Genomic DNA, 25,420 nt, shown 5'->3' with positions numbered 1-25,420 from the left:
ATGGTTGGCCTCAATAACCTTAAGGATCTTTTCCAACCTAAATGATTCCGTGATTCTGTACTTATGTTCCGTGTTGAGGGGACAAAGCTGGAAGGATCATCTGTGTCACTGACTCCAATTCTCTGCAATCACAGGAAAATACAATCAAGAGGTCATGAACACCTTGGTTTTGTGAACATCAAGGATTCTTTCTTAAATCTTCTACCACTGGTTTCAACCTGTGGCTTACAGATCAATCCAGGCAATTGAAAAAGATATTAAGTCTCTTTGCCAGTGGATTTAAATTACCACCCCTCTTGGGAACTTTTCCAGAGGTATAGAAATTTTTAAAAGCTTGAAAACAACTGGCCTACAGCCATCCCAAAGGCTACAGTGAGAGGGAAAAGACCAGAACTGCAATACAACTCAAGAGAGAAGCAAAGGAAAGTCAGGTCATCACTCTGGCCCCAACACTATCAAGAAATGTTTTATGTCAAATAGTTCAGAAAATCCCGAGAAGTGGATCACAACCCACAGAGCATAGAGAGTAAAAAGAAAAAAGTAGCAGGTTCCTACTTATGTCACCAGGGAGAAAAATTCCTCAACAAGTCCACAGCTACATTAACCCTTTTCTGGTTTAAGCAAATGCAGCTTTGCAATAACAGATACATATACCAAGCTAATATATCAAACGTCCCACTGCTTCCTTTGGCCAGTCTGGTACTTTGGGTGATCAAAGGATGATAGTAAAGAAAAGAGAGAGAAGGAAATAAGGAAAGAAGCAAAAAGTTGATATGTACCTTAAGCTATGTTTCCAGAGGCCCTACAGACAAGTCAGAAGGAGGTATGAAGTATGTGATAACACTGCATGAATGGTGGGAAGAGGAATTCCATTCCCAAGGACACATAGAAAGGCCATCAACACAAAGTTATGTCTTCCTTACTATGCTATACAGATCAGAGCTCAGCAAACACACGAGAAACTGCATTAAGACTCTCATTTCTCTTCATCTAGTAATTCTCATTCACGAGAAACAAGAGTTAGAGTCAAACTTCTGCAATTTAAAACTTAATCCAGGACCAGCAACCAGAAAATTGCTTGACCTTTCTCTGTATCAAGATAACTAATACTCTCAGTAAGTTTACTACCTATATTAATATTTTTCTATAGAAAAAAAGATATGTTTCCCATAAAACCTCATCAAAACGAGAATAAAATTATGGAGAGAATGGAATAATGCTTTTTTTAGACAATGTATCCATCTTGAGACAACTTTCAATATACTTTAGAACACTTTAAGCAATTTTATCAGCATTTAGGAAAGGAAAAGAATGCCTTGAGGCCAGACCTGTCAGCAAATATTTCCCATCTTCAGCTTAAATCTCAATATTATTCCAGGTGAATGCATTGCAGGCACACTTTTTTGAAGTATTGTGAACACTCTATTACATTGATGACCACACTTTTCTCACGTCAGCCATTATTTGCAAATATGGATACCCTGGAAAAAAAAAAGGTTATCTGGCTAATCTCTTGGAAAGCACACAGACACCCTTTATATGAACCTCTCCTCAAGAAACTCAAAGGACTTTTCAAAATTACATTTATGAGAACAAGATCAAAGTACTTTTGTATTTGTCTGTCTCTATGGTTTCATGAAGATAATTCTTTTCCATCTGTTAGAAAACTTTCTGACCAAAAGCTAAAATAATTTGATGTAATTATTTTTTTGAAAGTGTTTGTTTTATTGTTAAAATTAATGATGTTATTTTACATCACCAGAAATATTTTAAAAAGAGAAGAATGGCAAAGTTCACATATATAAAGACCTTTTTTGAAAGCTGTTTCATTTTCCCTCACTCATGTTTGAGCTTTAGACCAGCTTCTTCTGCTTCTCTGCACTTTATCAACAGTACCCTAAGTTTTTATATCCATTCTCCACAACAGTTACAAATATAACTGACCACTGTTCTAATTTCTTTTTTACATTCCTGATATTTTGCCACTCTTTGGAGCTACTGTAATGTTCTCAACAAGCACCTCTGGCTTCTTGTCCACGTGTGTTCTCCATTTCCTTACACCATCGGAGATACACAGCTTTAAAGGTTAACATCCAAACTAAAATAAAAAAGAGGAAGGTTGCCTGTCATATCAGCGAAAGCAGGATGAGAGACTTAATTCTGCAATACAAACCCCGGGCTTACAGAAGCAGGCAACACTGAGGAAGCTGCATGAAACTGAAAGGTTTCCCCTGGTGGTAACTGAAAGATGGTAAGTCTCCTGGAGACAAACATTCCATTTCCATAACACAGTTCCACTTAAGAGTCATAGAATCATAGAACCGTTTCAGCTGGAAGAGACCTTTAAGATCATCGTGTCCAGCCTTTGTCCCAGTCCTATCAACCACTAGACTATTTTCCTAAGTGCAACATCCAATCACCTCTTAAACATCTCCAGGGACAGTGACTCCAGCACCTCCCTGGGCAAGACAAAACCTTAATTTTCTCATGAAGATATAGTAGTCATTTATAACCCTCAGAATATGCTCTGAAAAAAAGTCTGTGTGTTGCAGCCAACAGATGTCATCATGATAATTAAAACACAGCGGAAATAGAATCATCCAGTAAACCACAGAAAGCATGTTCATATGCTTCACGCTAAATTCTGACCACCCTGAGGGAGAGCCAAACCAGGGAGGATCCTCCTGCAATCGTCCAGGGAAACCTGTGTGTTTGAGTAAGCCCCTGCACTGCCTCTACACCAATGCATGCAGCCTGGGGAATAAGCAGGAGGAACTGGACATGTGGGTGCGGATGTGGGGCTACGACCTCATTGCGGTCACAGAGACGTGGTGGGACAGCTGCCATGACTGGAGCACAGCCATGGAGGGCTATGGATTGCTCTGCAAAGACAGACTGACAGGGCGTGGAGGTGGAGTTGCTCTCTATGGGAGGGAACAATTAATGTGTACCAAACTGTGCCTGGGTGGGGATGAGGAGCAGGTAGAGTGCTTATAGGTAAAAATTAATGGGCAGGGCAAGGCAGGTGATATTGATGTAGGAGTTTGCTACAGGCCACCTGATCAGGAGGAGGAAGCGGATGAGGCCTTCTACAAACAGCTCAGAGCTGCTTCACAATCACAATCCCTCGTCCTCATGGGTGACTTCAACCACTCTGATATTTGCTGGGATATCCACACAGCCAAGCACACACAGTCCAGGAGGTTCCTACAGATTGTTGACGACAACTTCCTGTCGCAGACGATCGAGGAACCAATGAGGAGGGGTGTGCTGCTGGACCTGATACTGACAAATAAGGAGAGCGAGGAAAGGCTGCAGGAACCGTGGCTGTTTAGTCTAGGAAAGAGGAGACTGAGGGGAGATCTTATTAACATTTACAAATATCTAAATGGTAGGTACCAGGAGGTTGGGACATCCCTTTTTTCTATAGTAGCTAGCAACAGTACAAGGGTTAATGGGATGAAGCTGGAACACAAAAAGTTCCACTTAAACATAAGAAAAAACTAATTCACTGTTCAGGTGAGGGAGCCCTGGCACAGGCTGCCCAGAGGGGTTGTGGAGTCTCCTTTCTTGGAGGTCTTGACATGTTCCTATGCAACCTGATCCAGGTGACTCTGCTTCTGCAGGGGGGTTGGACTAGATGATGGAGCATGGCTGGAAGTGAGGCAGTGGCTCTGAAAAGGACAACCAAAGACAGAAAATGATGTCTCACCAGCTAGACGCTCTTGAGAAACTGGAGTTTTGGTGAAGAAGTCCAGGCATAAAGATACCACCTGTAACTGTACAATCCCCAACTTGGACATAAGACATGAAGAATGAACCAAATGGATAACAGAACCAAGCTTTTCCTGAGATAAATATTAGGTTACCGCATACAAATCTAATGAAAGACAGTAAAATGACTTTTGAGAACTAGGATCGCAGGTTTGATTTTAAAAAAATCAGGCTTCACAAGTCATTGCATTACCCAGATGGCTCTGAGTTTTAGCTGACACTATGTTCTAAAGCAATAGTGTAAAAGCAAAGAAGACACACCATGTCCTCTTTCCATTTACAAAAATGTAAACTGCCCTCAACACATGACAAGGCATAAAGCCCTGCTGCAAGACCTTCCTCCTCCTAAGCATTCCCTAAGAGTTACCATATACAATCCATCAGCTCCCTTAGAACTTGGTGGGCTCTTTATAAAGAAAAAAAAAGCTAGGTAGTGTAGAAACATTAAATTCATGTGGACTATACAACACTGTGATGAAGATATACGTACTGTCATTTCAAGTTGCCCTGGAAAAGTGACTTTCTACAAGCAGAGATTCAATCAACCTCAACTTCTGCTAGAGCATGCCTTTCCCTATCTTGTCCTATGGGCACACTTTGCTTTCCCTCTGGGAGAGGAAAATGCCTGCCACAGGCTGATTATTTGCAGACTGATTACTTGCTAATGCTGTGAAACCCCTGCCCTTCTCCAGCCTCTTTAGAAATTCAGACCTACACTGTGCATGGCATCTCACTCAGGCCACAGGAAGAGCAAGCTTTTTCTGTTTCTATTTGGATCATGAAGTCCTACCTATATCAAAACTGTTACTTCCACAGTGAAGTACTTCAGAACAAAAGCAAGCTGGAAAAAAAGAAAGTTTTAATAAAAATAAACTTTAAGGAGATAATTGGGTTGTCCTTTTTCTTTTTTGTCCACTTCAACATCCTAGCCCCCTGTGTTTTGACCCTTGCAGACATCACATCCTAATTTCTTTTTCTCTGAGTCTCTCAAATAACTGCTCTCATTCCAAAAATATCCTCAAGTAGGATAGAAAATGGACAAAACATCGGTCTTTTAGATAAAAATGCAGCTAATCTTCTACACAAGACAATGCTCAGTTTATACCAGGATTTTCCTTGGAGTTCGACATTATTCTTAAAATAAAAGTAAATTTAAGTCAAAGTTTTACAAACACACAGAAACGCTGATGAGAGGCTCTGTCTGCCCTAAACCAACTTCTCCTTCCACCATCCCAAGTTTTGCCTTTATCCAGGAGCAGAGAGGTTAAGAGAACAGAATACTATGGAAATGCTACTCTAGATCATCACACAGCTTCTCCATTGAAAGTACCAATAAGTAGCAAATAATTGGTATTTCCTAAATATCAAGTAATGGTATATAGTCATTTACCCACTGACAAAGACTATTCTCATTAACTTCACAAACATTCACTTGTATGGAAAAGTCTTTCATTTACTTTCTAGATAAGAACAAATGAGATTTTGAGGATATGGAAACTATTCCATTAACAATAGTACCAGTTAAAATCTCAAAGACTCAAATAAGTAAGTTAAAAAGCAAACGATTGAATGGCTGGACTGAGAAGCAGGATACATAACAAGAGCTTGAACCCACTAGGAGTTTTTTGGTTTGGGCTTGTTGCATTTTTAAAGAGAGAAAGTAATTTCTTAGATATTATTCTGTTGAATATAGGGGGGAAAATATTTTCTTACTGTCCTTTTACTCTCTCAATGAAAGGTTTCTAAGGGAATGGTTCTCAGTAAGGTCAAGCAGTAGAACCCCTGCTGTGTGTTTTAATGCAGCCAAACAGCATTTGAAATTAATGTCTCTTGGTGCTTTTTACCTTTAAGCACACTCTGTTAGTGCTTTCTAATATTACTTCTTACTGCATATCTGAATATAAAATAATAGGCAACAGGGGAAAAGAAAGTGAGATAGGCACCAAGATGCCAGAACAGGGTCAAAGGAACAGAACTTCACAAATGCAGGGCTAGTACTCCTGATAAGGCAAATATTTCAGGCTATAAAAAGCATTCCAAACCCACAAATCTGAAAGTAGTTTCAAGCACAACAATCAGGTCTCCAAATTATAATTAAATGCAAGCTATTAGGAAATACTTTCAACATATTTCTCATTTCAGATATTTATTGCCTTAAAGTTATGTAAATCAAAGAAATCTTGGCATATTAGCATATCATTATGATCTGCCTTTGAAATGATTACAGATCTACATATGATATAAAATGAGGTTCTCAAAATGTTGCACACTATTTCATGGTCTCATTTCAATTTTCTCATGGACAGGAATCCTAGTAGCAAAAGAGCTACACTAAGAATCAGCATTATCTCCTCCATTTCCTCAGTGAAGAGCAAAATGGAAAGGATTCTCAGCATGGCACCTGGACTTCAACTTCATAACTGACACCCTTTTGCGTAAGGTAGTCTGAGTAACTTCTATGTGCCCTGTGTATAAAATGCTTCATTCCTTGGCCTCTTTCATCAGGTTTCCAAATGCAAAGAACCATTTCTGTATGTAAGGAAAAATCACTGCAAGCTCCAGTACGTAAAACAATGAGCCAAAGAAAACGTGTCAAGATGCAAAATTGAACATGTAAGCCATTGTTCACAATCAGCTACTCAAATATCTGAAAATTATGGAAAAATCTCTTGCTAAAGCAATAGCTGTGTGGGCTATTTTCATTCTAGCAAGGAACTTTCAGATAAACAAAGATATCATCTGAAAAAACCCCAACATTTCTTTTCATATCACTGTAAGACTCACATAGCAGTATGATTCCAACAATGCATTTTAAGTATTTTTTTCAGAGAAGTAAATTGGAAAAAATACCTCTAAGCATGAGATGACAGAGACAAATAAGGACTCAGCAGGGATTCTCCTCAGAGGGAATGTATTATGGATAAAAATATGAAAAATATTTTGATCTTTTCCTAAAAAATTAGGAAGAGTTTTAATATGGTTGCTCTGAAACAGCAGAAAGTTAAAATTTGAAGTGACTCTTTCAGTCACTGTCTTAATATGCAGTAGGCTTACAGTCAGCCACTACTGTAGTTGTATAACTGGGCTTTGAGTCTTTATTTTGTTTTCCTGTCAGTAGACAAGTATGGTAAGCCATTAATAGTTTTAATAAACATGGTGATATCCCCTCTGTACAGAGAATGTGTAGTTTTAACTCTATTCACTTTTTGGCTCAACTATAGCATGATCGATTGCATCAAAATATGACATTAATCTCATTCTGGAAGTATGAAAATGTAATTTTAAACGTAATACTTAGATAGCCAATCCTCTCATCATCTGCAGCTGGAAGATTCTGAACACAGAAAGGCTCAAGGCATATTCTCTGCTGGACACATTACATAAAGTCTAGCAATTAAATTATTTGTATGGAGTATATAGGCATGCATGAATATATACATGTATATACACACATTGTATTTCACAGTTTAGGATCATTTTCTTTAGCCATTATTTTAACTAGATCAGGCTGAGGTGGGTTTGTATACTCATTTCACATTTACAGATCCTCCTCCACAGTAATGACTGAGAAAAGCTGCCACAAACAAAGCACTCAGAAAATTATTTCCTTAAAAAAAAAAAAAAATAGAAACAGAAAGAAAATCTTGAACCCTGCAAGACATTGACTGATATTTTAATGAACACTCCTTATTTCTGATCTTTTGGGATAATTTCTACCGTGCCAGTTAATGATGCAGCATATTTTATATAATAAAATCTTAGAATAAGAAACCCAATTGCAACTCCTGGATAAATAAGCAGGATTGGCAACAGAATCAGTGTGAAAGACCATTAGGTAAAGAAAAAGAATTGTTGCCTAACCTGCAGCTGCTCTTATGTATGAAACACTTAAAACAGGTGAGTGATTTCCCAACATGGAAATAAAGGTATTAGCAAGCTTGCATATTAGAAAGGAGAGAAGAAATGAGCTTAACCTGTTATGCAGATGGACAGAATGAAAAGAATCTTTCAGACCAAATAAAAAACCTGTTAACTGCAAAGCAGGATAAGAACAAGGGATCCTCTGTCATCCCACAATAAGCAGCAGCTGAGGCACTGCTATGGCAGGCAGAGCACACCTCCTCCCCATCACTAGCCTCTGCAGAGCTGGGGCAGGACTCTGCTCCAAATAGGACAAATTCACATCGATTTTTCCACAGGAAAAAAACCTTACTACCTTGGGATGCTAAGCTGCAAGCCCACAGCAGCACCTTCTTCCTTCCCTGGGCACCTCACTGCCTGCTGCATCCCAACGCATGGCACTGTCTGGAGCTTGCTCCCCAGCCAGCTCAGCCCCAGCCTGAAATGACAGAAGCCTCGGCAAAAGCAGAGCATATGGCTGGGGTGGAACTAGCCCTAGGACATCCTGTAAAAAAAACACAAGGCTGTAGTAGAGATGTGTTCGAGTGGGACTGCTTCCCAGAAATACCAAATATTTTGGACTTGCAGTTACACTGTGATCAGAACAGAATCGTTGTGGCTACAAAGTGGAATGAAACAACTAAAGAAAGGCGTGCTTGGATATTTGCCCACAGACTGTAGTCTGCCTTCATCCTCAGCACCAAATGGATTCCTTCATGGGCTACTGACTCTTTCCTGTTGAAGATATCTGCAGGTCCCTGCTTTCAGCATACTCAAAATACAAAAAAGTGACAGACTTTTTCATTTACTGTTTTCTTTAGCTCTGCCAAACACTCTGGTTTATAATGCACCGAGCCATGCAACTATAGAGCACAAAAACACACGCACAATGAGGTGACAGTGGCACAGATGTCTTCACTGTGGCAGTCCTTAACAAGTCTTGGTCTGGTCTCAGAAGGCACAAGAAGGTAAAACTGTTAAGTCCATTCACCCCACTGAGCAACAGCTTTTAACTGCAGCAAACTAGTAGAAGTGTAGTTGCACAGCAAAGCCTCTCTGACCATGGGAGAGAACCCCCACCTACACTCTTTCTGGTTGTTTTTTTAAAAGTACTGACATCTCAAATCAAACCTAGGAAATAAACGTATGTAACAATATGTTCTTTCTGAAGAGCTCAGAGTTCCTCTGTCAAAAACTTCCAAACAAGATCCCATACCCTGAATCAATAGCTTTAATCAATAAAGCTTTGCTTCAAAAAATCATCATAATTTGTAGAGACAATATTTTTTAAGTTTTATCTTAGTTTTTGTTGGCATTTATTACACTTCCCTTTCCTTTCTCTCTACCATTCTGATATTAAAACACCCTAACTCTAGAAACAACACCCTTTCCTTCTGAGGCATGGGAAACTACAGCGCAGCAAAACAAAATGTCTTACTCCATATTTACACAAACATCTGTTTTGGCACAGCCTTGTACAGTGATGGATCAGGGCTTACCCAATGGCAAGGGGAAGGTTATCACCATGATCCAGGGGTAGCTTTTCACAATTGTTATTAGGTCTTCACCTTCTATATTTAATAGCCACCTATGCTTAAATTCTCCCAACACAGAACAGTCCTTAACTGAAAGACGAAGTCTGTATGTATTTCGCCCAAAGTAGGATGTAGCTTCTGGCCCGCCTGTCTGTTTCTAGTTAAGGACATTTGCGGAGTCCCAGGTTTGCAAAAAGAGTTACATGGAAATAAGACACACACACAAGCATACAGCCATTCAGTTACACTGTAGTTCCCTACCACTGGGCAATGCACAGGAGACAAGCATAGGTCTGTTTGGGATCCAAGCCAGATAAATAAATATAAGCATAGCAATGGAGCTGGTGAGTCCCGTTCTCCAAGTCTGTGTTTCATCTTAGTTACCTACACATTGATCAACTTATACCTTGTCAACAAATAGAACTGTTACAGAGAAACTGTGGTAGGAATTCACCAAGAGCCAAGACAGTTCAAGATCTATGTGCTAATCTCTTCTCCCTGGCATCTAGTGATAAGACCCTTCTTACAGAAAGTCCCTTCTTACAGAAGGAGTCTATTTTGTCTATTCTGTGTCATGTATGTACAGTTACCAAGTGCTACAGACTATGATAAGAGACCAGATTCACTCAATGGTACAAAACACAGACATCCAAAAAATCAGCAGCTCTGAGTTGCTCAGTAACTGCAGCAGCATACAGGGGACTGACAATAAACCCATTTATGGAACACCATTCTTGCTCTCGAACCACATTTTGATTTTCCAAATTTGTTCTCGTTTCCAGAGCTGACAGCATTTTAACATCAACAAGCACACATACAAAGCTGCTCAAATTAGAAACAATTCATTTGAAATTGCTATGCAGAGAGAACAGCAAGTTTCAGCTCCAGGAAAGCTCCATAGATGTGCAGGCATCATCTGTTGAGAAACAGGGGTTTAAATTTTCACTGTTTCTAAGTAACTTTCTCCTTTGTATCCCTTCTCCAAAGAGCACTACAGAAGTTAAACTTCCTATGCCTCAGTTTTGACCTACAGCCAACTATTCTCCCTCCAAAAGCAGTGTTTAAAAAACTTACACGTTAGTTTGGTTTGGTTTTCAATTTAAATGTATCATCATGTTTTCAAGTCCAGCTGGTAACTTGTTTGCCGCCCATATGTCATACACACAGTCCCTTTTCAACACCAATGGCAGGCTCAAAAATCTCAGTTTGAACCAAAAAGCTTTAAAGTGTTTCTCACACCTTTTAGATTATTTGAATCCTTGGAACACAAAAAGGTGAGTGCAGTGCTATCTTAAATACACACCACACACAAGTACTTATTATCTCACATCTCAATCATTTAACGGGAACTGAGCACATGGTTCTTTTGGAAGCAAGGATATTATTTAACATCGTGTTTGCAATTTAAGCTCATTTCCTTAAAAACATATGAAAAGAATGATTCCCCATGTATATATTCTCCAGTGACAGTCGGTGAAAAAACAATTTTTCCCTCAAGTAATTGCAACAGCCATAAAAGCAATAATCTACAAAATGCAATGACTGCTTGTAAGCACAAACAGACAGCAAAGTCCTATTTTATGTGTACACCAGGGTCTATTTGTACTTTACAGTTACATCCCTTGCCAGTGGAGTTCCTTCCACCCACTTGCCACATTGTTATAGAATATGAGTTTGGTAATGCCAAAACAAGCTCCTTACTTCTTAGCACAACAGGATCTTATTTCTGCAATGTGTGTTAAAACCTAAGACAAAGGTGGAACACAATTTTCACTTTTTTGTTAATTACTATTCTCTGGCACTCAATGCAACTATTAACACGAGTTAAGTCTTTGAAGAAAAGTATCTCCAAACTTTATTTACCTACTTCTGTCACCAAAAACTACCACAATAGTGCCTTTCTCTCTCTAAAGCAAAGCCCCTACAGGGTTTTTTTCCAAATACTATGATACTTTTCAGCACCTTCCAGCACTGAAAACTGCTTCATTTATGAAAGGCAAGGTATCTTCTGTTTGGCCTTTAGTTCTGCAAATGCTCCTACTGAGAAAACCCTTCAGTTAGTACTGTTCCAACACGAGCAAAGGTTCTCTAACTGCACAATAAATGCCAATTCAAACACATACAAAAAAACTTTCTCTGTTAATTCCCGAAGTCTTGTTACATGAAAGGATAGCGTTCCATACCATTACCAGCACAGTTACCATTGCAATTAAGGTCGTTGCTTGCAGCACGTTCTTAAAAGGATTTGAGGAATAATTTACAAAGTCATCTCACAAGACTGTGCAAAAAAACTCTTCAAACAACAATATTTGTGATTGGTTTGATTGTGTGAACTGTTCTGGCAGTAGTATCACAATGGTCTATTTTTATTCCAAATTAGGTTTTACTATAAAAAGTTCCATCACTATGAAACTAATGCTTGCAACATTGATTTCCATGGCACTGCTTAGAAAGACACTACAGAAGAATAATGTGGATGTCAGGGCATCTGATATAGCAGCAGCAGCAGCAAGACTCTCTGAGCAGTCTGGGTGGTGGATTTGCTCCAGGTTATTTTGGCTGTTACATGCAATACTCTACCAAACTGGGCAGGACATCTGTACAGTGAGATACCACAAGATTTTGAACAGTCAGAATGACACCAAGTAACACTGGATAGCGAGACATTGCTTAGGAAGAATAGCCCAGCAACTTGTATGTCCCGTGGATCATTCTATCAGCATGTTGTATAACTGTTTCAAAAGTAGGAAATGAAATCTTAAATTAAAAAAAAGATTGGACCTGAACCAACAAAGTAAGTCAGGAAATTGAGCAAAGTTCCATACTTTTCTCTTAGCTCTTCCCCTGTGACAAGGTTTTCTCACAGATAGGATCATTTCATAGTCCTCCCAAAAGAAGGCAGGTTAATATGCCTCTATGAAGTAGTGACAGAGAACAAGTTTCCTTTGGAATAGTGAATATTCATCAACCACTTCCTTAGCTCTTCAACATGCAATCAGTTCATCAAAGAGGAATCCTAATTGCAATGGGCACATGAGCCCTGAGAGGGTGTCTTGGAAGGGATAGGAGGAAACATTTTTATTTACGTATGTTCAAGTAGCACAAAGATTCTGTATCAAAAACATTTAATATCTAATCAGAATTTTTTTCTGTGGATTCAGCATAGATTTGCAACAGGGAACTTTTATTTTCATAGTAGTCTTAATAAATGCAATAATAACCTTCAAGATTAACAAATAAACCCATTTAAAAATAAATAAATAAATTAATAAAATCCTCCTAGATGAAGAAGAATCCTCCAGCTGGTCATGCTGCTTTCAACAAAACTGAGCAACTGGACCCTGTCCACAAGCCTGTCAGCTCAGATCCCAGGGCATTCAAAATAGTTTCCTAAAGTTTTACTTCTGAGAAGTGACATTGTTGAAAGCAATTGTTCAGCCAGCCAGCTACTGTCACTTCCATGAATATGAATAAGCTCCAATATAGGACACTGAGCTTTTGCAAATGTAAGAAGATTCAATTGTTCAGAGTTAATCTTTGCCAATAAATCAACCTGCCATTATTTAGAGGTTTTTATTTTCCTCTGGTGTCTGACTACGTAGGTGGAGTTTTGTTCTAAAGTATCCTTCTTCTCATTTTCATAAACATTTTTTTTTCTTATGCCTTGCTAAGCTTTCAGAGCAGCAGGAGGAATCCTATTGTTTATGTGACTGGGTCCTTGCAAAGGTATATACTGCTGCATCTCCTGAATGTTCATGATATTAACTAGCACCTACTCTGGGGGAAAAAAAAGAAAGAGAGCAGAAGAAATTGTTCAGAGTTCATGGAAATTAACATTTGGTGTAATTTTGTAGCTGTCATTTGCATGTACACAAGTTAGACATAAATACATATGGATTAATGCAAATTTTCATACTGGGAAAGATTCACTCTGTGCTCTGTAAAACTAAGGGTAAGGCTGGTGATGAATCATTTTTTTTTTTAAATATTCTAGTCTGGGTATATAAATAGCTCTCTGTTTCTAGAATAATTACTACTGAAAAACACAGCTTCTGTAATAAGCTAGGCCATAATTAACCTTGGCTTCATTAAATCACAAATAATATCTTTTAAAGCCTTGTTTGTAAAGGCAAGGAGATAAATTTCTACGTTTCCCTTTGCTAAAAATCCAATGGAAATTATTTACCTATGTAGCTACTTGTTAGTCCTTGTAAACTCTGGGAAGGTTTTCAGCCTTCGACTCAGCCACCTCCCCCTCTCCCCCGCCACCTGAGAGGGAGCTCCGCTCTCACAGCGGGCCGCGCCGCCGCCGCCCCTGCTCTGCTTCACCTCGCGCGGCACGAGGGGCAGAGGTGCAAGGAAAGGAGCCGGTTTGTGCCTCGACATCTCCCGCCGCCATTCCCGCAAGCGTCGAGTGCTCCTGCCCGGCCTTTCGGTGCCGCATGACGCGCCCCCCCGCGCCGCTCCGGGCGGGACCCCCGTGCTGCGCTGCCCGCGCGTGGGCTCTGCCGGAGGGACGGGGTCAGCTGCCCAGTGGGGCGCGGGGTGCGGCCTTCCCTCCGCAGTGGCGGCGAGAGGGGGCGCCTGCGGGTCCAGGAGCGCCTCGGAGCCCCCGTGTCCCGCCGGCTCTCCCGCGGCTGCCGCCCCCCGCCTGGGCCGCCCTGCGCGGCGCGGCTGGACTGGGCACGGCGCCGCAGCCGCTGCATCGCGCCGGCCCTCCCCTTTCCTTGTAAAACAGCGCCAACCCCCGACAGAAGAAAAGTTTCCAGCCGAGCGTCAGGACCCGTCCGGGCTCCCACCGGTGCAGAAACGTTCTCCTTGCCCGCTGGCCAGGCCGTGGCCGGCTGTCCCTCAGCCCCGACCTGTCTCCCAGCCCGCCCGCGCCGTTAGTGCCGTCCCGGGGCGCTCACCTTCCTGCACCGCATGGAAGGGGTTGTTGGCCTCTATGAGCTTGATGGAGTAAGTAATTTTCTCGCTCTGGAGGATGTCGTCATTGAGGTTCAGATCCGACACCGCCTGCTTGAACACCTCGTCGTCCTTGGCAGCATTGCCTTCGAAAATGGCACCTGAGGGGAGGAAGGCGGCAGAGGGTGAGGAGGGCTCGGCCCCACTCCTCGCCGCCCCAGGGCCACCGCACCTCCCTGGGCCGTGCAAAGCTCCAACCGGCTCGCACGGTGCCAGGTGCGGGGCAGCTCCGGAGGCACCGGGCGCCCGCGGGGCCGGGACCCGCGCATGGGAAGCTGCCACCAGCTGCGCGGCCTCGTCCTGGGCACGGGGAGCTCAACCCTCCTCCCAGCCACTTCTGTTCCACTGGCACTGACGGAGCCCTGAGCCACGCCGGAGTGGGGACTCGCTTCACCGGTGACGGGAAAGGGAGCAGGCCTGGGAATTTGACCAACTTTTTGCTCACTGCTTCGCAGCTGCCTTTCGGACAGCAGTTTTACTAAGGCTCACAGGCACGCACGAACGTGAAGCCAGCATTTGTGTCCAGTAACCTGGAAGCTTTAATTTCACTGTCCTGCTTATGCAGTTAACATGAAAACATCTGGCGATGTGTGTTACATAAGATCCCCTCGCTACGGAGCGTGTATGCCCACAGTAGGTTCATTGCCCTGCCCTGCACGGCCGTGGGAGCTCCTTACTGCTGGACACAAAACAAGGAGGAAAACGTCCAGGACAGCTTGGTAAAGTCCTGCTGATTCACACTGTGCGTGCCTGAGGCTGGAGCCTCTGTGCACTGCCCGTGAGAAATCACTGCTCTGCACCTTGCAGCTCTCCTCTCCTGCCCACCGGACCGCTATTTCTGCGCGGAGTTACTTAGCAAACACCACTCAGGCTGAAGTTCGTGGGGGGAGAAGCCGGGATGACACTGTCTACCCGCAGGAGAGGGGTGCCGAGAGAGAGAGCGCGGAGCCTGCTTCTCCCATCCACCTGCCCCCGGCCAGGGCAGTTCCCGAAGGCAGCCCCTCCGGGTCTCTGTCTCCCCGCAGGGCCGTCGGGGCCTGCCCTGCCCTGGGGAGCGCTCCTGGGCCGGAGTCCCCCGCTGCGGTCAAGGCTGACCCCGTCTCCTTAATGGCTCCGCAATGCTGTCTGCCTTGGCTGCGCCCCCAGGCTCCAGAGGCGAGCGGTTCCGACCGGAGCCTCCTCCGCCGGCCCCAGAGCCGCCCCTGCCGGGAAACTTGTTACGGGGCTAGTCCCCCTCCTTTTCCCCGCCCCAGGTCGGCGCGGGACTTCGCTCCAGCCTCCGCGGAGCCTCCTCTCGCCGGGATCGCTCCCTCCCGCCGCGGCCCCTTCCTTTCTCTTTTTTTTTTTTAATTTGTGTGTGTGATCTCCCATCCTCCACAAAAGCCTGGTGGGAATTACGGCTTTTCATTTCCCAGCCCTACTCCCGTCTCTTCCTCTGGCATCCGCCACAAGTGATTCTCTCCCCTCTCTCCGCCCCTAAACATCCTCATTTTCGTTCCTGCTGGTACCTTTCAACACTAGCCAAAAGGTGACTGCAGAGCCTCGCTTTTGCCTGCCAGGCTTCCCGCGGACATCACCATGCCTTGCTCCCAGAAGCCATAAAAGTTCACATCAGCCTTTCCTATTCATTCCTCTCTTCCTCCCGCTGCTGATCCAGTCTTCTTACCGCCCAGGGGTTTTAATGAGCTCTTATTCAAACCACAACAGTTGCGCGCATCGACACACACGCATACAAGAGCCGCTGCAAATCTCGCCTGTATAACCCTTTCCCAGCCAAGTACCCCCCCGCCGCATTCCGGCTCGGCTGACACCTGCTACGGCAGGGGATGGCAACCTGGGGATTAGCTCCCCTAAAGTTTTCCCTACGAGTACATTCAGATTATGCCTCTCTCCATCTCGCGTGTTGGGGTTGTTGTTTGGTTTCGGTGGAGAGGAGGCGGGGGGAGAAAGCCGTTCCGCGCAAACAGGTCCAACACAGGCTCCCCAGCCACATGGGAGACCGCAGCGGCGGCCCCGGCGGGTCCCCCGCCCCGCAGTCCGGGCCGGCGTACGGCCGGCATTTCGCCCCTAACTTTACAATCGGGGCGGGGGGGAATTGGCTGCCTTTCTCCCTTCCCTCATTCTGGTCTCTCCACGGAGTTGGGTTCAACCGCTACCTGTGACATTACCGCGGCTACACGAGATGCTCCCTTCATTTATTTATCTACCGCGTCCCTCTCCAGCCTCCCCGCTTCCTCTCTTACCAATGTGGATGATGGAGTCCGCCCGCACCGAAACGCACTGAAATATCCAGGGGAAAAGCCAGAGCATCAACACTTCCATTTCCAGCCTCTCGCACAGCACATCAGCCCGGGTTTGGTGGAGAGACAGGCGGGGAAAAGAAGAAAAAGAGGCGCAAGGGCAGATGGAGCAAGGCAGCAGGCGCGGGGGGAGGAGATGTCCAGACACCCCCCCCAGAGAAAAAATCCCAATTTCCCCCAGCACCCAAAAATTTTCCAGGATTGAGGAAAACGGGCGATGGGGAGAGAGAAAAGGGGGGGAGAAAAAGAAAAAAAAAAAAAAAAAAAAAGCAAGCCGGGGCTAAAAAAGCCCGGAGGTAAATCCCGGGTTGGCAGGCGGCGCGGCGGAGCCTCCAGCGCTCGGTGTGTGCCGGGGCGCCGGCAGACCGCGAACTGCGGAGCGCCCCCCCGCCGCCGCCGCCCGCCCCCCGCGCCACGTGACTGCGGAGCCTCGGCGCTCGGTGCCGCCGGGGCACGGCGCGGCGGCGGCGGGGCGCAGGCAGCGGGGCGTCCGGCCGGGCCTCGCCGAGGGGAGCGGGGGCACTACGCAAGAACCGGGAAATTAAAAATTTCACAGATTTAGATATAGCCACGATTCTATATATTATATAGATAAATGTATCTCTCCTTGGGGAAAGGGGCCGGGGGCTAGCGCTGTCCGCGCAGGGCGCAGAAGAGGGGGCGAGCGAGGGGAAGAGAGGCGGCACGGCAGCTCCTGGGTTGCCGGGCGCAGGCTCTTCCGTGGAGCCGCAGCCCCCCGGCGCCCCGCATTGCGCGGCCCCCCGCAGCCCCCTCCCGGCCCGGGGCGAGGCGAGGCGGGCGCGGCACTACGCGGCGCGGCGGGACGCCTCCGGAGGTAAGGGCGCGGAGCTGTGCTCGCCGCCGCTCGCCCAACTTTGGCGACCGAGGGGCGGCGCGGGGGCACCGCGCCGAGGTGGCGGGAGGTACCTCTTCCTCTTTCCACACGCGCGGCTCGGACATGAAGGCTTTTGACGGACGAAATGGAAAAGCGAGATCTTTTTACCCCTGCTTTGGGGGTGATGAGGGGTGGGGGAGAAAAGTGGTACAGCAAAACCGCTTCTTGTTTTGTTTTGTTCCAGCTTTCAATGAAATCTAATTCATAAATTGGACATGCTCAGGCTCAGAAGACTAATTCATCCCCTAAAACAAACGCATCAGTGATTGCAGGCACCCAGACGTGACAAGCGTCTCAATATGCCAAGAATCCACAGAAAACAAATTCATTCAGGAGCCCGAAACGTAATTAAAACTACTGCCAAGGAAATGAGTTGAGAGTAGGATGTTACCAAGATTATGAAGTTGCTGTGGGGCTGAGGCGCGGGCCGCTATAGAGATAAGCACAGATCATGTCAGCGTTTGGGTAACGGGAGGCAGAGCGGGTGCTGGAGGTCGCCGTCTTGCAAGTGCAAGGCTGGTAACAGAGTTCTGGGGCCGCATCCTGCTCCCGGGAGGCAATGCCGGAGCGCGGAGGCTCGGCGGGGGAGAACTGGGCTGCCGCCGCTTGCCCCCGGGGCTCTGCCCGTGAAGGGGCAAACACTCCGGTTTCCCCCATCACGTTATACCAGCATCATCGTGTCCATTCCACACACTTTCTATCACCGTCACCTGCACACGCACTGGTAAATGCTCCAGCTACTTAACACTGCTCGCTTGCATGAGAGATTGCTGCAATATATGTAGTTAATACAGAGAACCTTTTTTCATGCAGAGCACAGTATGGCAAAACCTGCTTAACGCTAAGGAGAAGGAAATATAGATGAGCTTTACAGCGGCTGGGGAGGCAGAAAGGGGAGGGAATATAGTATAGTTGGAGCAGAGTGAAAGGGAAGGAAGCCAAAATGGGAAGGATGGGAACAAGAATCCCCGTTGATCCACATGCGTCAGTAACCTCCACCCAGTGGTAGTGACAAGCAGAGAAAAGCAAGGGGAAAATAAAACAAAATATACTTTTTAAAAATATATCACTCATTAGCTGCTCTTACTTACAGTCCTTGTCTTAAATATGCAATTTCACACTGATCAGTGCAGAAGGGTATATACTATATGCTGTATTTTATGTAATAAAAACACTTAATCCAGATAATTGGCTTCTGGGACAAAGATCAATAGAAATGTTCTTTATTTGACTACGTTAGCAAGTCAAAATTAATTCTAATTTACATTTGCTTCAAATCAATATGCACTTAGTGACTTACACAGGCTCTTTAAAAAGTTAAGCACCTATATTGACCACAGTCATATATATGTCAGTAACAAGTACATGTGTGGGAATTAAAGAGGGGGGAAGTGTTAGCATAGAACCAATCTCTGGCTGCCATAGAGGAAAGGAGGTTAAATTTATTTGTGTGTGAGAAGTTTCTTGGTATCCTAGCCTGAAACCTGTAGAAATATGCAGCTATTAAACATATGATTTATGCGGGCGTCCAAACACCAGCCAGTTACATTCCGAGCACTTGGGAGCAGGCTTGCTTCCTACTTCAGTTTGTACAGAGAGGTCTTGACCCCAACTGGGATGCCTCTGGTTGCTATTTTAATAATAGTAAAATATATAAACCCAGTAAATTGAACAAGTTACAAAATTTCCTGTGAAATCTGTGAGCAAGTACTCTGTCTGCAGAAAAGAAACCGATCCCAGCCAAGAGGGGAGAAAAAAGAGGACAGGAGTCCAGAACACTATAAAAGACCAACTGAAACAGGCCCCAAAAAGGGCAGAAGACTGTCACAGCCAGAGGACCACAACAACCAAGCAAAACGCCTAGAAGAAATGTCAAATGTCGTAAAACCTGATTTGTTACATTGAAAGTACGATGAGACCTAAATGAACACCCCCACACCAAAGAGAATTGCAACTTCAGTAGCACCTCTGCAAGATGAAGAGCTGCAGCATCAAAACTTTGTTGTGTCGGGTTTTAATTTAAGTTGGGCTGCAACACCTTTCCCATTACCTGCATTATCTTTTTCCTTCTCTTGCCCCTCCATGCCTTTTGGGTCAGTTTATTTTTTTAGACTTTGTTTTGGATTATGTTTCTTTTTGTAACACTTAATACTTCTCCTGTTACTTCCCTGTTTCCAAAAAAAGGTATGGATGTTGCATTTCTAATGAGAGAGCTCGTTTCAATTCTGCTGTTCATCATTCGCCATCAGAAGAGCGCTGACGTTTTGCGATGGGTGTACATTGTTTAGATGCAGCAGTCAGCACTAAAAAGCTAAGCCATTTGCCAATGGTTTGCATATTAAAGAGATTATAAGTTGCTATGATATTCCATCATCATTATGTAGAGGATAACTCCTTATACATTACATGAGGTACCAATGGATTTACAGTTCCCGTGGCAGAATGACATCTCACTGGAAACATGCAAGGTGAATACCCAACGCAAGTGACAGTCACTATTCAAAGTTCAGCTCCGTGGCAACAGATGCAATCTTATGCACATCTCTCACAGCTTTATTACCTCTGCAACCCACTCTGGTGATTTTAAGCTAACCTCTCATGAGCTATCGCTGTGCTTATTTCTGTTGTCAGAACAAATGTGGTAGGAAACTTGTTCTGAATGAGTTGTTACTGTAAGACAATGGCTTGAGTAAGGCTCTGAAAACTACACTGCAATTAGAAACACAGAATATCCTAGGAAGGTGCTTCATAAGGCTTGTGCAGTGCCCCACTCAGAACTGTGGCTGCAAGATGTACTTGGATCTAGAAAGTCCCTCATGTTTACCGAGTCTTTACAAAGCTGCTTTGCAAGCAGGAGCTCTGCAAGATCAGAACACTGAGACTGTTATCATATCAGGGCCTATGCTGAGAGTAAATTGAGTGCTTTAAGAATCATTAGTTCTCCGGTCTTGTCCTTACTTCCACCCAGCTAAGCTGAGCTTCCCCGATAAAAAAAAAACCAAAACAGGACAAAGTGCTTAAAACACTGAGAGAAGCATTGCAGGGAAATTATGGTTCTTGTTTGGGAAGAGAAAGGGAAAAAAAAGACTCATAATCTAGGTAGTTTAGAAACAATCTTCTCCAAAGTTACTCCTAAACATTTTCACAAGAGGTTTTAGCAGGGAGAGAGAGAGGTGGTAGTGTGGAGATTCTCTAGTTGTCCTGACAGCACAAGTCCATAATGGCCCATGCATTTACATGTATCTAAGGTAAGAGCTAGCCCCTGAAATATGTGTGCATGTATTTGTGTGTACATGCAGCAGTGATTATTCTTCTCTAGAAGGGAATGGAACTCCTCCTCTGGATCAGCTGTACAGATATAGAGATGCAGCAAGCATCTCCAGCTGCTATCACCTCATACTATGGAGCTGGAAGAATGTAAACAAGAAATAATAAAAAAGATTCTAATGCACAACACAGTAACACTGCCCATCTTTCCCAATAAGCAAGACATCTGCACTTAACACACGTCCACACAAAAAGTCAAATTTCATGGAATGATAGAAAAAGAAATGTAACAGCTCCGTTTCTTTGGACATAGTAAGGCAAAACCTCGAGCCTAGTACACCTGCCTAACTTTGTGGGTGTTTATGTTTTAAAAATCATTTCTTTCATTAAAAATAATTTCTAAGTTTAAAAAAGATATACTCCTGTGATGACAGCCCAAGATTTCAGTTGCTTTATTGAAACTTTCTTTAGCTTATTGAAACCTTTTCTCTTTTCATAGTTGATAGCATAGTACGCTATTCTTCCATGAGTAAATGGATTAGAGTCTCTCCGCAAGAAGAGGCTGCTGAATTACAGAGTTCTTTGTGGGACAGTTGATATTCTTGATTAATTTGTTGTGTGTCTGCTAAAAATCTGAAACTTTGCTACAGAACACAATATTTGGATTGACATGCCTTTTAAGATGCCATAAAGAAGCAAAGCACCATTATTTCCAGATTTTACCTGCTTTAATTTGGCAGACTACACTCAACCTAGATCTGATTTAATTCATACTTATTACACAAACTTATGTTTGCATAATTCCATCAGTCCAATATCTGCTGCATCTAGATGATTCATATTTACTTCTCTACTCCTCTCTTCCAACTGTGCCTTTTCACATCCTATTTTCCTTTAACGGGCATCTTCTTTACAATAGGCAAGGGCCTATATAGGCTTTTCCAGCCTCCTACACTTTTGTGGTTGCATAAATGCACTCAAGTAGTCCAAGGCAAGCTGTACCAGTGTTGGTAAACTTTATCTTGGCACTTGTATTTGATAAACACTTTGATTCATAAGAATCCCAAAAGGAAACTCTTCATTCACAATGTATTCTTAGAATCATAGAATCGTTTTGGCTGGAAGAGACTTAAGATGGAGTCCAGCCTTTGTCCCAGCCCTATCAACCACTAGACCATTTCCCTAAGTGCAACATCCAACCATCTCTTAAACACCTCCAAGGACAGTGACTCCAGCACCTCCCTGGGCAGCCTGTTCCAATGCCTGACAACCCTTTCAGGAAAGAAATTCCTCCTCTTGTTCTATTGCTTGTTACTAGGGAGAACAGACCGACCCCCACCTCATTACAACTTCTTTTCAGGTAGCTGTAGAGGGTGAGAAGGTCTCCCCTGAGCCTTCTTTTCTTCAGGCTAAACAGTCCTAGATCCCTCAGACATTTCTCATGAGACATATTCCAAATTCTTTACCAGCTTGGTACCCCACCTCTGTATCTTCTCCAGCACCTCAATGCCCTTCTTGTAGATAGGAGCTCAAAATTGGACAGAATTAATCCACAATTATTAATCCACCAAATGTATTTTATGAAGAGCTCTAACATATAAGTGGCCAAAGAATCCTTTGTCATTACTGTTTGGGATGCAAGTGTGACTCAGTTACAGGAAAAAACCCTTTCTCCTTCATTGCTAAGCTATCTCCTTATCATTGTATCCACCAGACACAAACTGGAAAAGGCTAAAGTCTGTAAGCTTCTTTTCCTGAGGAGAGATCCTTTCTTTTTTTCCCTTTTGTTTTTTAAAAAAGGAGCAAAGTAGTTATGGTTGCCATTTTTGTCACAGTACTGATACATGAGTGTGTGAGCTCCCCAGGTAAAAATATTTGTTAATTATTCATAATTTAATAGCAGCTGTATCAAGATAATCTCTGAACTAACTTCATTTACAAGATTCTCCACTAAACAGATAAAATCCTCTCCAGGGGAGCTCCTGCTCTCAGATATTATGGCAGATAAAAGAGTAGAAATTATACTGTGGTTACAAGTTATTCAGAAATATCTCACATGCCTCTTATTGATCCACCCTGGTTGTACATGCTGGTCTCCTGAGCTGTTCCATGAGCTGCCTGTTACAGAGGATGAGACATTGCCAGGACAACTGTCCTCTGCCATTACAGAAATTCAAAGAGAAAGATACAAAAAGAAAAAAACAAGGCAAGAAAAGCCTCAGATATCGTTACTTGTGTAGCCACCATAAATACATACTGACCAATCTCATACTTTTTCAGATAAGACAAAGACAGAATGACACCTACATTGTATAAATACTTCATTGTGAATACATTTCCCAGTACTCCCACTGTTACAAAACTCGACAATAAGAATATATCCTCCCTTTGTTAGAACTGATTGAAATTGCAGAGTGGGTACATCAGACAGAGGGAAAATGAAGTTACTAGAAGTTTGCCTTTTTTCGGTTGGTGGAAGACTTTGGAAAAGTCATATTCTTGCTACTTCTTCCTTTGCCCATGTAGACAGTAGCAAAAGCAGTGAAGCAGACGCTGTTGCATGGTGAAGCAGATAGCCAGAAAAGTCTGAACACGTACATTTGAAAAGTTCTACCCTCGAGCCAAGACACAGTAACTGATCTTGTGTTTGCTCCTACTTCACTGCAAACTCTACTAAGAAGTGATGTAAGCAGAAGGATTTTGCCACAAGCCAGGAACTTGAACGCTGTCCTTTGCTGCATCTCAGGCAAAGAATAAGGACCTTTTCCGTTGCAATAACTCTGTCCTTTCCCATCACTAAATACTGATGCAGTTTGTGTGTGCAGAGCCCTTTAAAAGACTCACAATGGAAAGTACTCTAAGTGGAAAGTAATTTTACCGTTAAGAAAACCTCGTCTTTCTCAACAGTCCATTCTAAACCATATTATATTTAATGACTGTCTCACAACAGGCCACTTCTCCAAGCTGGTAAGGTCTCTCTTTTGACTTGCAGTGCTGTGTCATGGAGTATTTTTTTTTCTTTCCAGTGTGTTTTTGCAACATCTACTTTGCAGCCATTTGTACAAACAAGGGCATATTTGCCTTTTCAGTGACTCCATTAGCATTAATGGCATTCACACACACAGAGCAGGAGAGAATATATTCTCCCAGGGATATGTGTTCTCTTCAGAAAAAGGTTGCCAGTCATGGAGTTCATAATTCATACTCATGTTTCCAAGAAGAGATGAAATGAAGATTTTATAACAGAAATATTAGATTGACTCTCATGGTATGCCCAACTTCAAAATTCATCCTAGCAAAGCCTTTGCTTATTGTATTTTTGTCCCTTAGAGGAAAGAATGGGAAAAAAAAATAAAAAGAAAAAAATCTCATCAAGCCAACAACTATAGTAAACTGTGATGGTATTTCTTACATTTCCTGCTCAAAAAAAAAAAAAAGGATCCTTTTTAAAAGCCAGTGCAATCCAGTCATTGGAGCAGAGGGGCCATGATTCCTGGGCTCCATTCCCACCACAGTCACCGATTCATTTCATGACTAATTGAGTGGACTGTTGCATGAACATTGTATTCAGTTCCCAATTTAAGGGTGAACAAGAACATCAAGTTCCTTTCCTCAGTTACTGCACTCAGTCAGCTGTCCTACTTCTCTAGGAGGTGCAGGGGAAACATGGTAGGTTTATTTTTGGCTGGTCAAACAGGTAATTAAGTAATTTTAAGTCTGTAAACCATACAGAGACTAGAATGTTTCTTCTGATATTTAAAATAATTTCAAACAGAAAATGCTTTGTGTGTTCCTTGGGACCAGCCCTTTCCATGTAGCCGACTCTGGATTGAAAGGTTCAGTATCCGAGTTCCATTGCTAACACGAGTGACAGAACTTCATCTGTCTAATGACTTTTTCCTTTCATTTTTTTTTTAACTGGGTGCCGTGGTTTAGGCCCATCAGGGAACAAAGACCACGATTAGCCTCGAGTACCGAAGAGGCTGAGAATTGCCCAAGGGCAGGGAGAGCTTAATTGCCGCTTAAGGTCCAGGACAAAACAGACCAGGCCACTCGGTTTGGGGAAGAAAACAGAAAATAATTTAATGCAACATCAACTAAAACATACCCCCAAACCCAAAACATAACCAAAATGAAACAACACAGAGTAATACATCAATGAAGAGTCCAACCAGCCTTTTTAAGAACACCTTCTTGCCACCCCTCCCCTCTTCCTGGGCTCAGAGCCCTGATCCCGGGGTTTTTACCCTGTCCCCCCCTGAACGGTTCGGGGGGGCAGGCAGTGGGGGTGTCAGTTAGTCTGTTCCCGATAGCTTCTGCCGTTTGTCCCTCCTCAGGACGGGTGAACTCCACACCAGTCCTCCCTGCAAGTCCGTGGGGTAACTCACACGCATGGCAGCCCTGCACGGGCTGCTCCGACGCGCACTTATTCCAAAGGCAGCAGCTCCTCTCTGCCTCTCGTGTGGGGCTGCTCTGCGGCACACAGGCTCTCCAGCACGGCCTGGGCCATGGCCGTCTCCCCACACAGTCCCTCGCCCGTCCGGGCTCACTCACATGGAGCTGCTGGTAACTCTCGGTCCTGCCATGGATCTCCACAGGTTGCAGGGGCACAGCTTGCATTCTCGCCACGGCTTGCAGAGGGGTCTCTGGTCTATCGCTTCTCCTTCCTTCCTCCTTCTCTGGCTGAAGGGTCTGCGTGGTCGCCTCCATCTTGTATCACTCATAAACCTCCTGCCAGCACTTCAAATTCCCGTCCCCTAAATAGTGATGGCAGAGGCGCCAGA

The 25,420-nt window shown here is 43.9% G+C and overlaps 1 protein-coding gene across 1 annotated transcript in view; it reads right to left on the bottom strand.

The window, feature by feature from the left end:
- Positions 1-16,496, bottom strand: part of GRID1 (glutamate ionotropic receptor delta type subunit 1) — a 521,647-nt gene extending 505,151 nt beyond the window's left edge. Inside the window, exons 1-2 of the mRNA XM_062001480.1 lie at positions 16,418-16,496; positions 14,120-14,275 (exon numbers count right to left, since the gene is read on the bottom strand). Coding sequence (XP_061857464.1) covers positions 14,120-14,275; positions 16,418-16,496 — 235 coding nt within the window. The remainder of the gene's footprint in view (positions 1-14,119; positions 14,276-16,417) is intronic.
- Positions 16,497-25,420: the final 8,924 nt, after the last annotated feature.

The sequence above is a fragment of the Colius striatus genome, chromosome 8 (genome assembly GCF_028858725.1).
Source record: "Colius striatus isolate bColStr4 chromosome 8, bColStr4.1.hap1, whole genome shotgun sequence".
Classification (NCBI taxonomy): domain Eukaryota; kingdom Metazoa; phylum Chordata; class Aves; order Coliiformes; family Coliidae; genus Colius; species Colius striatus.
The sequence above is the reverse complement of the archived record's forward strand: the minus strand, read 5'-3'. Positions and strand labels throughout refer to the sequence as shown.